Source organism: Gadus chalcogrammus, chromosome 16 (assembly GCF_026213295.1).
Source record: "Gadus chalcogrammus isolate NIFS_2021 chromosome 16, NIFS_Gcha_1.0, whole genome shotgun sequence".
NCBI lineage: Eukaryota > Metazoa > Chordata > Actinopteri > Gadiformes > Gadidae > Gadus > Gadus chalcogrammus.
Window position 1 is genome coordinate 27,451,793 of NC_079427.1, and position 15,439 is coordinate 27,467,231.

At 43.3% G+C, this 15,439-nt stretch overlaps 1 protein-coding gene across 1 annotated transcript in view; it reads left to right on the forward strand.

Moving 5' to 3' along the window:
• ttn.1 (titin, tandem duplicate 1) overlaps positions 1-15,439 on the forward strand; it is a 253,662-nt gene that overhangs the window by 25,236 nt on the left and 212,987 nt on the right. The window contains exons 31-52 of the mRNA XM_056612257.1: positions 127-387; positions 510-651; positions 737-905; positions 1,000-1,231; positions 1,327-1,611; positions 1,814-1,939; positions 2,154-2,342; positions 3,470-3,931; positions 4,229-4,717; positions 5,165-5,215; positions 5,411-9,064; positions 9,914-10,192; positions 10,456-11,019; positions 11,218-11,499; positions 11,583-11,861; positions 11,957-12,238; positions 12,338-12,616; positions 12,704-12,991; positions 13,104-13,382; positions 13,473-13,754; positions 13,901-14,179; positions 14,348-14,626. Coding sequence (XP_056468232.1) covers positions 127-387; positions 510-651; positions 737-905; positions 1,000-1,231; positions 1,327-1,611; positions 1,814-1,939; positions 2,154-2,342; positions 3,470-3,931; positions 4,229-4,717; positions 5,165-5,215; positions 5,411-9,064; positions 9,914-10,192; positions 10,456-11,019; positions 11,218-11,499; positions 11,583-11,861; positions 11,957-12,238; positions 12,338-12,616; positions 12,704-12,991; positions 13,104-13,382; positions 13,473-13,754; positions 13,901-14,179; positions 14,348-14,626 — 9,432 coding nt within the window. The remainder of the gene's footprint in view (positions 1-126; positions 388-509; positions 652-736; positions 906-999; positions 1,232-1,326; positions 1,612-1,813; positions 1,940-2,153; positions 2,343-3,469; positions 3,932-4,228; positions 4,718-5,164; positions 5,216-5,410; positions 9,065-9,913; positions 10,193-10,455; positions 11,020-11,217; positions 11,500-11,582; positions 11,862-11,956; positions 12,239-12,337; positions 12,617-12,703; positions 12,992-13,103; positions 13,383-13,472; positions 13,755-13,900; positions 14,180-14,347; positions 14,627-15,439) is intronic.

The following is a 15,439-nucleotide window of genomic DNA, read 5'->3' on the forward strand; positions in this document are numbered from 1 at the left end:
AAACATTAGTTATTTAGTTTGCAAGCATTTTATAGGAATATACCATTTGCCATGAAGCAGCTCTGGAAGCCATGCGTGTAAAAGAAGGTACACATTAAAAATTGACATGTGACATTGTGTTTTCAGCAATCATTATCACCAGGATGATACGAGATGTGAATGCTCAGGAGAAGGAAACTGTGACCTTTGAGCTTGATGTTAACTATGAGGGAATCATCTATAAATGGCTGAAGAATGGTGCAGAGATACGCTCCACAGAAAGGAGCCAGATTCGCTGCACACAGCTAACACACTCTCTTACCATCAAAAACATCCACTTTGGAGACAGCGCAGAGTACACGTTCATGGCTGGTTCTGCCCTTACTTCCGCTAAAGTCTTTATTGAAGGTAAACTGACTTGAGACAATATGAGATTTTTATCCATAAATGGATCTTTGAGTGAACCTGTATCTGGTATTATTTCATTGTCATCATCCAGTTAGCATGTTCTCTTCCTTTATCTGAAACAGCTCGTGTGGTAGAATTCACCAAACACTTGAAAGATTTGAAGATCACGGAAAAGAAGAGGGCAACTTTTGAGTGTGAGGTGTCTGAGCCTAACATCCAGGTCATGTGGATGAAGGATGGTCAGGAGTTGGAGATGTCTGGAAGGTAGTTATTAACCTCAAAACTGCATAGTGTTTCTCTGATAGAACCCTAAATAAGCATTAAGAGAATGTGACGGGGTTCATTTCAGACTGAAGATGACGTCAGAGAAGTTCTTGCATCGCCTGATCCTGCCATCGGTGCGTCTGTCGGACTCTGGGGAGTTCACTGTGGTCGCCGGGGCCAGCATGTCCAAGGGTCATCTGACGGTGGAAGGACGGGACGTTAAGATCTCTGAGCCAGCAAACCGAACAATCACCGTGAGTTATTTGCTAAGCAAAGTTATCCAAGTTCACAGTTATTATGAATGCCATTTTACATGTTATCAATGGAATCATTATTCATTTTATTAAGGTTGTGGAGAAACAAAGAGCCACCTTTGAGTTTGAGGTGAATGAGGATGAAGTAGAGGGCCGCTGGCTGAAGAATGGAATTGAGATCCAGTTCACAGTTGAGAAGAGGTTTAACTACGTGAGCATCAAGAAGAAGCACCGTCTCACCATCTCTGAAACCTACAGAAGTGATGCTGGCGAATATACCTTCATCGCTGGCAAAAACAGGAGCACAATGAACCTCCTTGTCAAAAGTAAGAACTAGTTCCGTTTCCCTCCATTTTCATCATGGAGACAAATATTGGACTTAGATGATTTCAACAGTGGCTGCATTTCTCTACCTCTCTAGTACCAGAGCCCCCTCAGATCGTCAAGCACATGGAGCCCCAGTCGGTGGAAGCTGGAAAACCAGCTCGCTTCACGGTCGCAGTGACTGGTGTTCCCCAGCCACAGGTCTCCTGGTACAAGAACTCCCAGGCTTTGTCTTCTGGCTTCAAGTGCAAGTTCCTTTGTGAAGGAAACGACCACACTCTGCTGCTGATCGAGGTGTTCCCAGAGGATGCAGCTGTGTACAACTGTGAAGCCAAGAATGACTACGGAGAGGCAACTACCTCAGCTGCTCTTAATGTGGAAGGTTGTCACACTATTATTATTAAGTGTTATTGTTCAATGAAATGAAAACAATAATGATTGAAGAAACAACTATCAATATGCATGGTTACACAAATAAGATGTTTGTCCTAATTCTACAGATCGAAAATTTTACTGGTAGAAGTGGTTTTCTTGTAGACGTTACAGGGATGGACTCTTGACTGAAATGTGGTATTGTCTTGTAGTTCCTGAGGTGGTATCGCCAGAGTCTGGGCCTCAGATGTCAGCTCCTGTGATCTCCAGACCACTGAAGGACCTACTGGTGTTCCAGGGTAGACCTGCTCAACTCCAGTGCACTGTCTCTGGAGAAGGTACTGCAGATATTATTTACTTCTTCTGAAAAAGTTACAGCCGAAAGAACATAATCATGGCAAGCATTTGGATTTGTGGTTATTTCTGCTCCGCTCACTCCACAAGAGCAGTTTCACATTATAGCATGTTAATATTAGCCTATGAGAATGTAGAGGGATCAGTTTGCTCTGGGTATTTGGTCTCAATGAGTTAAAGTCAACCCTGTCCTTACAGACTTGCAGGTGGTGTGGTATTGTAATGGGAAAGAGATCAAGGACTCAGACATCTACCGGATGACTCGGTCCGGGGAGACCTGCCAGCTAGATGTGTCTGGGGTGCAATCAGCCCAGCAGGGAGAGTACATGTGCACCGCCAGAAACACAGCAGGAAGGGTGTCATGCAGTGCGAAGCTGAGCCTAGATGGTACGTTTGAACTCAGAGAACAACATTAGCAGATAACCGCCTGATTGCTGTTGGAGCTCAGACCCTGCATGCGCTTTACTTATCAAATTCAGAATCCCCATGTGATAGAGGTTTTCAAAACCTACATATTGTATGTGATAGAGGCTTTATTTAGTACATATTGTATGTGATATGGCTACATCTTTTAACATATGTAAATATATGAAGTAATCTCCCTAGATAATCCTACTTTATTTTGAGACTCATTTATTCTGCCAAAACAGAATCTATTGGCTAAAATTCTATCTTAATGGAGCCAATAGAAGCCTTAGGATACGTGGCTCGGTTTCTCAGTTTGTTTGTCCAGCATGCCAGGAAGATATGAGTACTAGAACTAGAATAGTATATGTTAGTTCTGGTGCCAGCTCTGTCTTTATGTACAGTATATTTAAGTATACTATACATAATAATAATAATAATAATAATAATAATAATAATAATAATAATAATAATAATAATAATAATAATAATAATAGTATATACACTATACACTATAGTGTATATACTATTTATGAGGGTTTCTTAAACTTTGGGTCAAGACCCACCATAAAACACAATTGATGTTCTGACAAAATGTAAAAGTCTTTTGGGTCCCGAGATGAAAGGTTTAAGAAGCCCTGCTCTATACTATGATTATAAAGTCAATCTAATGTCTGATTGGAAGTTGACTTTGTAACCTGAAGCACGCTGAACAACAGAAGCAGCCAACCATGTTTGATGTTTGTCTCACGGAAATCACACTTTTCTTAATGCGTGTCTTGCATGATACACTTTCTTTCCAGCATAAAACACACTTTAACAATAAGAGATTAGTAAAGAATGAATCTTTTTCAGCAGAATGCATCACTGACTTGCACATGGAAACTTTGGAACTTTGTTTTCTGGTTCTGTACACACAAATAATTCATAGGTGTTGTCCTGTCAAAGCTTGCATGGAAAACAGCCACTGAGCCACCCTATCAATGATCAGAACTCAAACCGCCTTTCAAAGCACCACAAACCGCAACCTGCCAGGCTTTGATGCAGTAACCTGAAGAAGTCCCCAATGATGTTTTGACCTAATCCCTCTACTCTTTCTTGTTGCCCAGATGAAAAGGCACAAGCCTTAGCTAGCTCTGAGTGTGAAACAGTGGTCATTCAGAGAGAGCATGTTCAGTCAGAGAGCTCCCACAGTGTGGAGATGGTGTCGGAGATGTCCTCCATGTCTACCACGATCTTATCCTCTTGGAGGAGCGTTGATGTTCAGAGCTTCTTGTCTGAGGGTCTCCCAGCCGCCCCCAAACTGCTCCTAGAGATGACCGATGTCCAGGTAAAAAGTGGTGAGATGGCTACGTTTAGCTGTTCCTTCGATGGGCAGCCCTTCACTTGCATCGTGTGGGACCATAATGGCCATGGCCTGGGGGAGACGGAGAGGAGGAGGAGCTCTGAGAGAGGAGGGCTTCTGTCCCTGATCATCCAGAGTGTTAGCCTTGGAGACCAGGGAGAATATCGCTGTACGGTCAGCAACACACATGGCCACAACAGTAACTCTGCCCAGCTCATTGTGGAAGGTGGTTACTCTCTATTGTCCTTCATCTCATCTTTCCATCCGCTCTGCTCACGATACTGCTTTGTCCTTTAAGATGACCTTTAATCTTAGCGCACAATCTCTTAAGATATGATGAAATAACACTGCTAGTTTATAACATTTTCTACCATTAGTTTGTCAATTTGTAGTTTCACGCCTCCTGTTACCAGCTAACATCATCCATCCATCCTACTTACCCCTTTAGTTTTTACATCTTCAATTAATTCTATTTTTTGCCCTTTGATCCCTAATCCCTCTCCCTAACTTTATTTTCAACCAGCAAAAGAAGCGATTATCAAAGCAGAAAATTCCACCCCAAGCGATTGTGTACGTAAAGTGTCCCAGACAGACAGGGACACTCCTGGGCTCTCTGGTCGGGAAAAAACGCTAGAGGAACTGGTTTCTACAGAACTCCCTGGTTGGGACAAGCCACTGGAGGAACTGGCTCCTCAGTCTTTCCCAAGAACTCACAACCTCCTTAGCCTTCTTTACTTCCCTGATGTGGTGCCAGGAGAAGCCGTATCCAGCCAGCGTGAGCTGTTCCTCAAACTAAGCCCTGATATGCTCCTCAAAAACAGAGAGCTTGCTCTTTGCTGTGTCTTCGAGGGGGCTCCCACCTCCTTTCTTCTTTGGCTTCACAACCGGTTAAATATCAACAACTCTCTGTCATGCCTAGACTTTAAGAATTTTGGGTCTGGACAAGGGAATGGTTCTCTTTTCCAAAATGCCAGCTCAGCCCTGGACGCTGAGGGCCACAGAGTAATGAAAGGTTTGCATCTGCATGCTTTCTGCTCAGCACTGGTCAATGCTTCCACCTCCACTGAACCAGAGCCTCAAGAGAAACACACAATAAAACAGCACAACACAGCACAATAGGATTCCCTCCACAGCCACACACCGTAAACAATACAGGATCACTCGACAAAACTAATTAACACCAGACCGTACCATGCAACAAGAAGACAGATCTCAATCAATTGGTCTATTTGGAACATAATAATATTTTTTATTCCAGAGAGAGAGAGAGAGAGAGAGAGAGAGAGAGAGAGAGAGATTTACACCACCCTCTTTAATGCCCTCGACTGCCATCGACTGTCCAAAAGCATGTGACAAAGTCAACTAGAGGATAAGGATGCATGATCACTGATCCTAACAGTCATGCATCTCTTGTAAAGTTTGGGGACACTTAGATTAATTTATCTTTGTATAATTTCAGTTCCTGCAGCGGCGGTGGGAACTATAATGGAGCAGAAGGAGGAAATTAAAGGTAAATATCATTATATTTTATACCTAATGTAATTACATTTATCTGCTCATGTTTGGTTCAAATGTTGTAAATAAATGTATATGTTCTTCTGTTCAAATTGTCAAATGCTCAAGCACATGTATGCATATGATTTTAACTTGTTTTGAATGTAACTGAATGTATGGGCAGGTGATGTAATGTCATTATTCTACTCAGCTTTCTCCAAGGTGGATGAAGAGACTTACAAAACTGGTCTTAACCTGCACCATAGAACAACAGCATTCCAACTCAAGCCAGAGCCCACACGTAGTTCTTTAGAGAGGGAAAAAGAAAAGCCAGTTTTCCTTTGCCAGCTGTCTCCAGCTGCTGTGACCGAAGGGGAAACAGCTAGGTTTACCGTCACAGTGGCGGGCTTTCCCAAGCCATCTGTTCAATGGTTCCACAACGGGAAGGGCATCACAGCTTCATCTACACATACATTCACTCATGAGCAAGATGAATACAGTCTGATCATTAACAAAGTTGAGAGAACATTTGAAGGAGAGTACTCGTGTACTGTATGCAACCGGTTTGGTCAGTCGAACTGGAGTTCATACTTGCATGTTCATTTGAAGGACCTAGTGGGATATGAAAAGGAGGCTGAAAAGGGGGATGACCCACCCAACAAGCCCCCTGACTTCAGTCAAAAGATTGAACCTCTTCATTCCCCTCAGGGGGGTCAGGCGTTGTTTAGATACAAGGTAACAGGAAGCCCCTTGCCTGAAGTTCAGTGGCTTAGAGGAAGCTACCGCATCAAACCAAGTCAATTCTGTATCATAGTCAACAACTCAGATGGCTCTGGCCTCATGCAAATAAAGAGCATCAAACAGGAGGACAGCGACATCTACATTTGTAAAGCCTCAAACCATTTTGGAGAGGCTTCATGTAGTGCTGAATTGGTGGTTTTCAGGGAGGCTGTTCAGCAGGAACAGCGCACAGTTATTCAAGAAAGAGGCTACAAGGTAACCATGACTGAGAAAGCCACAGAGTCATGCTTATACCCGGTCAGCCTTCTAGGACAGGAAATATCTAGTTCAGATCAGATGGTTTACACCATTGGCACTGAAGACAGGCAGGTCATTACCAGTGAGCAGGTGGGCACCATTAGAAATCTGAATATTTCTGCCGCCAGTCTTCAGAGAGAGCAGGTCACCCACCAGGCTGCCGTTCTGCAGTCCCATGAAGTGGAGGAGAGGGTGTCAGTGGCTCCTGCCCATCCATCGTACATTTCAGCAGTCCCACTCAAACAGCTTCACATGGCAGCGTTTACCTCTTCTGTCCTGGAGAGTCAGCAGTTTATTGAGCAGCATTTCGACCGCATCCTGAGCCCTGAGCTGGTAGAGGTGGAATTTGTTAAAGAGCAGCCGTCTAGGCTAATGTCAGCCATAGCTCAAGAGGTTGTTCCTTTTACAACAGTCAAACCAGAGGTCCTTCCAGACAACGCATCAGAGCAGCTCCTCACATCTTCTGAACCCCAACAGGTTGTATGTGGTTACCAGGTGCAGTCTGCTTTACCTATCAAAGAAACATCTGCCCTGATAGTGAGGCAGGAGGAACAGAAGTGCTTTAGAGTGAAAGAGGGCATGAAGATCCTGTACACATCCAATTGTGCTGGGCAGCTTCCGATAAATGAAAGACACGTAGAGCCTCTGGTTGCTTTAGAATCAGCCACTGAACCTCTGATAGACAAGGAAAGGCCTGAGCAAGTTCTAGCACCTGTCAGTGAAACAACTCTGATTTTAGCAAAAGAAAATAAGTTTGCAATGTTCCGATCAGAGGAAGAGAGTACGATCCCATGCAAAGACACAGTATGTTGGTCAGCTCAGTGCATTGAGGAAACCTACAAGATCCAAGCAGAGTACTCAGGGTTAAATCAAGGGTTGGAATCCTCTTTATCCCCGCAGTCCCAGAGAGAAAAGGAACGACTTCTGTATTTACAAGTTATCTGCTATCAGGACATTTTACAATCTGAGGGAAGATTTTTGAGTGAGGAGCCTTTATCAGAGCAGGCAATTGCCGGTAAGAATACTGCTTTGCTTTATCCAGTCACCCAGACTGAGCAAAAGTCATTGGTTTGTGAAACTACTTCTGGATTATCTGTAATAACCAAATCAAAAAGGGTTCAGCCTAAGAAAGAGGTGGCACCAACCTTTTTTCTTCATTCAGTCCAAGATGTGACTGCTTTACCTAAGGAGGGTTTTCTTAGCATTACCAAACCAGAGCAGCAGGTGGCAGCACAGAAACAGACGAAGACCAGGAGTCATGCAGCCACCTATGAGGAGCGAAGGGAGATCACAGCAGATAATCACGAAGATCTTGATGTGTCGGAGACAGGAGTTAAATCACAGCTAGGGTTGGAGCCTAGACCTCTTAATATCCTACAGGTGACTTCCCACCCCATGGAACTCCCAAAAGAGACTCCTTTCCCCCATGACATGAAACAGGAGTGTGCCTTAGTTCAGAGGGAGGAGCGTTGGAATTTGATGAATGTCACCACCTTAGAAGACATCCAGGCTTTGGTGGAGGCCCATACTGAGAGTCTGGCTGCTGAGAATACATTCACCTGCCAGACAGCTGTAGAGCCAAAGGTTCCCACAGAGCCGGTCCAGGTTGAGAAGAAGGAGATCTCTACTGAGATCAGTTTGTCTATAGAGGCAGCAGAGCTGGACGTTGCGGTTCAGATCCAGGAGGGCCAGTCAGTTAGACAGTCAATCATGATGGTCGAAAAGCATGTGCTGAAAGGAGAGTTTTCCCATGAGATAATCAAGTCAGAGTCCTCTAAAATCAGTGTTATCACACAGCCTGAACTTTATTTAATGGCCCCACAGACTGAGGAGAGCACAGCACTGCCCAAAGAGCTGACCTTTGTGATTCAGATTCCCAAACCATCAAGTGTAAATATTAGACGTCAGCTGAAAGATGCTCTTCAGTCTGCTGTGGCCCAGGAACAACCACTGCTACTGGCCGATGTGGTGGGAAAGTTAGAGGCAGCACAGATCCAGGAAGTTAGGGTTCAGAAAGAGCCAAAACTGGCAATGTTCACATACCTTGTCACGTCATCTGGTGCAGCCATAGAAATCTCTCTGGCTTTTGACGGTGAGTACCTCCAGACAGCTGACCTGAGGTCAGAACTGCAGGCAGCCTTCCACTCTATAGTTTACCAGGAGTCCCAGGTTCTGACTCTAGAACGGCCCAGTACTATTTTGCTAGACAGCCCTCAAAAGTTACAGACAGCCTCTGCACTTTCCAAAGAGCTGCTGACATCTGTAGTGGACTCTATTACTGTATCAGAAAGAACAAGGGGATGGCATTCCCCTGTGTCTCATTCGGCTTCTGTGAAGACTGAGGACAGGGTTACCTATAACAGTGTTTCTGTTCATGAATGCGCAGAGATCCTGGAGTTAGGGTTAGGTCCCCAGCAGGATGAGGGAGCATCTGATCTGACCACCACTGTGGCCAAGGTGTCTGTTGAACAGCACGTTCATAGAGAAACCAAGGAAGAGTATCTCTCTGAGGCCTTCATGATCAGTGGGTTCTCGGACAGTATCGTAGACTATCCCATAGTTATGAACCCTCTAGATCATGAGTGCATTGAGGAGCACAGTCATGCTGTTTTAAGCACCACAATAAAGTACGTCACCAAGGTTAACTGGCTTTTCAATGGTAAATTGGTCAAATCTGGCAAAGAGTTCACGTGCTCTAAAGACAATGACACATACACACTTATTATCAACAAAGTTATCAAGGAGCATCAAGGAGAATATATCTGTGAGGCTGAGAATGAAGCTGGCAAGACAAGAACATCCTCAAGACTGACTGTGGTCTCAAGAGGTTTGAAAATGAGGATTACTTTGATATCACCATCCCATAATAATACTACTGCTGTCATGTGAAAAACTTGGAACTCATTTCTTTCCCTTAGGAATGTTTACATTTAAATCAGGCTTCATGGACTCAAATCTACCATACAATGTCTGGCTTAAATGAAGTGACAATAAAGAAAATAATTTTGCTTAGGTATAGATGTATGTATTCATACAAATATAATAATTTCATATTTTCCCTTATAGTAATAATAAATAATAATAATAATACATTTAATTTAGAGGCGCCTTTCAAGACACCCAAGGTCACCTTACAGAGCATATAGTCATCATACATTTTTTAAAAAACAAGACATTGTGTAAAAATAAATAAACATAAGCAATAAGAAATAAATAAAACAAAAACAAGACAAAACAAAACAAAAAAAACAATCAAATAAATCATTATTTGATTATTATAATAATCAAATAATAATTATAATATATTTAATTAAGAGCACTTTACATCAGAATTCTCAAAGTGCTAATATATTATTATATATATATATATATATATACATCCACTCATCTTCATCGGGGAATCTACCATGTCTTCCACTCTTTCCTCACCCCTCCTGAGCCTTTGTCTGCATGCATTCTCTTCTCTTTTCCCAGCTCATCCATGCTTCCTAACAGCATTTCCTCCTCCAATCACATTAGGTTAACCTTCCATCCTCGGTTTTCCTGATTTCACCAGTTAACCACCACCCCCTCCAGTATAATCCTTCCATGTTTCATATCCTAGGTTCACCATCTCGCCAGTTAAGTGTAACCCTTCCATAGGATCCATGTACTGAATGTTTTTCCTTTCCTGCAGTGAAACCGGTATTCAGGCACAGACCAGTGCCCCTGGAGGTCAATGTTGGGAACAACGCCAAGTTTGAATGTGACACTGAGGATGCTCCAAATGTCAACTTCAAATGGTTCAAGGAAGGAAAGCCTATTAAAGATGGGGACAGATGCAGGATCATCAGCCGCTTCAATGTCTCCTCTCTAGAGCTTATAAGCCCCACTAAAGCTGACAGCGGGGAGTACTGCTGCAAGGCCTCAAACCAGCACGGCTCCGACAGCTGCTCCATCACCCTGAACGTCACCGGTAAGAGAACCACAGCGTGGTCTTTAAATCCTCTTTCTGTATAAAGTACTTTTTTTATTCATTTTTGCTGCTGAAACCTTTCCTTTCTATTGGTGTTGGCTAAGTAGGCTTTTGTTCCTCATTCCATTATAAGCCTGGCAACCATTATGCTGGGGCTGTTTTTGTTATTATTTTTGGCTTCTCTTCAAGGTTGAGAGGTTGGCTTTTTCATTTTTGGACAGGGTATAATATCTTTGTGACAATTTTCTTTAAATTTTTCATAGAAACCTTCCTTCCAGCGTTTATACGTAAGCCTGAATCTCAGGTTGTGTGTGTGGGAAAGAAGTCCACCATGCAGTATGTAGTAACAGGATCGGATCCACTCAATATTGTCTGGCACAAAGACGATCAAGTCTTACCTGATGTACCACACTACCACACCTCTTCAGAAAAGAATAAACACACTCTTGAAATCCCCAATGTGGAGCTGTCAGACCAGGGGGTTTACCTCTGTAGAGTGTCTAATAGCGCTGGGATCGCTATGTGCAGCACAGAGCTCAGTGTCATTGCCACGCCCAGCTTCGTGACACCCCTTGGCTCTGTGGCAGCTGTTGTTGGGGCTTCTCTCCACCTGGAGGCCCAGGTGGACAAGGACACTGGGGTGACCATTATGTGGACCAGAGATGGGCGAAAAGTCCACCAATCTCCCGATTGTAAACTCTCTTTTGAGAAGAAAAGGGTCACGCTTGATATCCCAAAGATCACACTGAAAGATTGTGGCCAATATGTATGCAAAGCCACAAACGACGCTGGAAGTACAACATGCTCTGCCACAGTCAGGGTGCAAGGTAAGACCATTTAGATAATTTCATGAATATTGCAGCTTTTGAAGCTCTTGCAAATATGCAGTACTGGAAATGAACAACCCAGAAAGAACCCAGTAACCTGCTTCCCCCCTTTTGATGGTCAATTCTTAGTTTATATTGTGTTATATGATGCCGTCTTGATATTTTCCATCTCTGTAACCATGGGACCATCCTGTGCAGAGGCTCCAAGCTTCATAAAGAGGCTGGAGAGCACTGTAGCCTGGAAGCAGGGCAGCTCTGCTCGACTGCAGTGCATTGTTAGCGGTTCCCCAGACCTTCAAACATCTTGGTTCCTCAACGACAGAGAGCTGTCCCCAGGGGAAAGGTATAGCATCAGCCTGAAGGACAGTGTTGCTACTCTGGAGCTGAGAAGTGTCATGCTGTCAGACAGTGGAAACTACACCTGTGAGGTCCTAAACGAGTCAGGCTGTGAGAGCTGCACCAGTAAAGTTACTGTGAAAGGTCTGTAAGCTTGATAGGCATTATTGGGGACTATAAAGAAATTTTAAATAAATGTACTAAGCAAATTGTGTGTTCTCTCTCAGAACCCCCTAGTTTCATGAAGGACCTGCTTTCTGTTGAAGCAGTGAGAGGATCTGTTGCCATGTTTGACTGTGAGATTGAAGGCTCAACACCGTTTGAGGTGACCTGGCTGAAGAATGGAAAACGTATTTCTGCAGGCGGGAAATACAGAATAGTGTCACAGGGCTCCATGTCTTCACTTGAGATCCATTCTTTTGAAAGTTCTGATATTGGAGATTATAAGTGTGATGTATCAAATGCAGTTGGTGTAGCATCCTCCAAGGCAATGGCTAAGCAGAAAGGTTGGTGTTAAAAAATAACCAAATGTTTGCTATTTCTCTTTCGGTAACAATCATCTCTTAGTATGAATATTTGATTGTTGCAAAAATGATTTCAGAACCCCCAGCATTCTCAAAGAGAGTTGAGAGCATTGTGGCTGTGTTAGGAAACACAGTCAAACTTCAGGGCAGTATAAAAGGATCAGCTCCCCTCACTGTTAAATGGACGAAAGACTCTGAGATCCTAAGAGATGACAATGCCAATATGAGCATGAGGTTGGAGAACAATGTTGCCAGCCTTACATTCTCATCTGTTGAGGTGGCAAATGCTGGAAAGTATGCCTGCCAAGTTGAAAATGCTGCAGGACGTCAGACATGTGAAGCTGTTCTAACAGTCCAAGGTTAGTTTTGGTCAATCTTTCTTTGAACAAGCCGATTGTTTTACTAATGTAGAGGCTATTAAAGTGTTATATTAATAAAATGATAATATCTTACCTCAGAACCCGCCAGAATCGTAGAACCTGCAGAGTCCATTAGTGTGACTGCAGGAGATTCAGCCACCTTGGAATGTACAATCGCTGGAAGCCCAGACCTCAAGGTGCAATGGTTTAAAGATGGAAAGGAGGTGACGAGTGGTCGTAAATACAAAATCACTCTGAAGGAGAAAACTGCCATGTTAAAAATTCTGGCAGCAGCAAAAGAAGAATCTTCTGAATTCAGGATGGAGGTGTCAAACAAAGTGGGCAAGGACCAGTGCAAAAGCTCTGTTACCGTCCTAGGTTAGTTTTAAGTGCAAATAACGTCCAGAATTTCTTAGTTGAGAGTTTTTAAAAGTACTCCCAGTGACCATCCATTTTCTTACACAGGTCGAGCAGTTCCCCCTTCCTTCACTAAAACTCTAAAGAAACTTAATGCAAATATTGGTAATGATATTACCTTGGAATGCAAATTCTGTGGGACCCAACCAATTGTTGTTTGCTGGTACAGAGATGATAAAGAGATCCACAGTGATACAAAATATAAGGTTGAAACGAGGGAGAACATGGCCGCTCTCCTTATAAGGAGCCTGGGGCAAAGTGATGGAGGCAATTATAGATGCCGACTGACCAACGTTGCTGGTCAAAAGGACGACACTGGAACTCTCTGTATCAAAGGTCAGAAAAGTTACATTCAAATACCATTGGTCAGTGTAGGAACAGAGAGATCCATTCCGACTATAAGTTGATGATGACCATGACCATGAATTTGTTAACATTGTTTTTCTAGAACCCCCAGCTTTTACAGTGAAACCAGATAACCGGGAGGTAAAAGAAGGCTCCACTATTTCTTTGAAATCAGCCTTCACTGGAACAGTTCCTCTGGCTGTCAAGTGGTTCAGGGAAGAAAAGGAAATTTCCACTGGAGGCTCATATTTAATTAAGAAAGATGCCTTATCCAGCACCTTGGAACTCCACTCAGTGAAACCCAGCGACTCTGCTAAGTTCACATGCCAAGTATCCAACGATGCTGGGAAAGTGGACTGTACTGCTGTCCTCGTTGTGAAAGGTGCTGTTTACATTTTTCTCTCAGACGATGTACCCTGCTGTTCTGTCTTCATGTATGTTTATTTGTCCTAATTAATGCTGTTATTTACAGAACCACCAACCTTTTCATTGAAGCTTGTTCCCTCACGCCTAGTGAAAACGGGACAGCCTCTGACATTGTCTTGCAAAGTAGAGGACAGCCCTGGGCTTAGTGTGAAGTGGTTTAGGAATGGCTGTGAGATCATTTCAAACTACAGACAGCTGGTGCGTTTCTCTAACTCAGTGGCATCTTTGGAGGTGATAGACAATAGCGTGGACGATAGTGGAGAATATGTCTGTGTGGCGTCGAGTGCGGCTGGTAGCAATCACTGCAGCTGTACTGTAACAGTCAAAGGTTGGTTTCATCTTTTCATGTCAAGGTTACGTGTGTGTGTGTGTGTGTGTGTGTGTGTGTGTGTGTGTGTGTGTGTGTGTGTGTGTGTGTGTGTGTGTGTGTGTGTGTGTGAAAGTGAAAGTGACAATACCGTTTCTCCACTGTAGAGCCCCCTGTTTTTGTGAGGCCTCTAAGGTCTGCCACCCTGGTAAAGGGATGCGACATTGTCTTGGAAGGAAGAGTCTCAGGCTCTTCCCCCTTTGAAATATATTGCTCCCATAATGGTGAGCCCATCCAAAATGACCGAAGGCATTACATCCATTTTGAAAAAGACACCATTAAACTTATGGTCTCCAAGTGTGAGGCCGGAGATGCTGGGAAGTACCAGTGCACTGTTACAAATGAAGTCGGAGAAATATCTAGTTATTGTCACATATCACTGAAAGGTTAGTTTTCAAGGTGTTTCATGTATTACAACGTACTCTAACAAACAAGCCAATTTATTGAACATCTGTCGCTAAACATACGGGCTCTTGTGGACGCTGTTTACTATGTATATATCTATATATAAACATGGATGGACTCTAGATGTCTGTGTGATCTTCTTTCACTAGAACCACCATCATTTGTTCAGAGACTAGAGGACCTGACGTACCAGGTGGGCTCAGAGGTCTCTCTCAAGTGCATGCTAACCGGATCACTCCCCATGGAGGTATCCTGGGTCAAAGACAACTGTGAGCTCAAAGAAGATGAGCACATCAAGATGTCTTATGAGGCCAAAACTGCCATGTTGAATTTGAAAAACACTCAGAAGACGCACAGTGGGAAATATGTCTGTCATGTCCACAATGAAGCCGGAAGTCAGAAATGTGTTGCTGTTCTCACAGTGACAGGTTTGTTGGACCTTCTTCACATGCATTTACTGCATTTGTCATTGTCTTAACATTTGCATTGAAATGTTGGTAATTTGTGGTACAAAGATGAGAAGGAGATCCAGAATGTGGCTTTCTGGGAAATCTCTCGTCTTGACAGTAAAGACTGTGGCAGCTGTACCTGCACAGCTAGAAACAAAGCTAGCTGTTATCCTTAGCATTGTTCTGGCATCCTTTTAATCAAAGGTTAGGTTTAATTTGTATAAGTGAAATATCACATTTCATCCACTAACAGAACCAACAGGTATAAAAAAGCTAGAATCCATGTCTGTTTCACCTGGGTTAAAGGTCAAGTTGAATGTGCTGATCTCCGGCATCCCATCTTTGACCCTCTGACTTGCTCTTTGGTTGAGTCCAACACCTCCACCTCGATTGAGCTGTTATTTGAAAAGACAGAATCTGGATACTATATATGTGAGATCCAGAATGAGGATAGCTTTGCATGATACGCATTACTTATCACCCTTGGTTTCCATAGCACTACTTCAAATCAAAGAAACGCAAGAGGTGGTCAAATCGACTGGGGGATCCTGTCAGCTTGGAATGCAGGATAGCGGGAACACCTAAGATAGTAACAAAATGGGGCAAAGATGGCAGAAATCTGCTGTTGAGCAGACATTATACCCATTCTGAGGAACTCAGTTAACTTAATATTTAGTCTTCTCAGTTGGGAGACGCAAGATGGTTGAGGCTACAGACTCTAGTTCTTTCAGGTGGAAGGTTAATTTGCTTGTTGCAGGTCAGAAGTTCAAGTCTTAGGGTTTGAGAACCTTT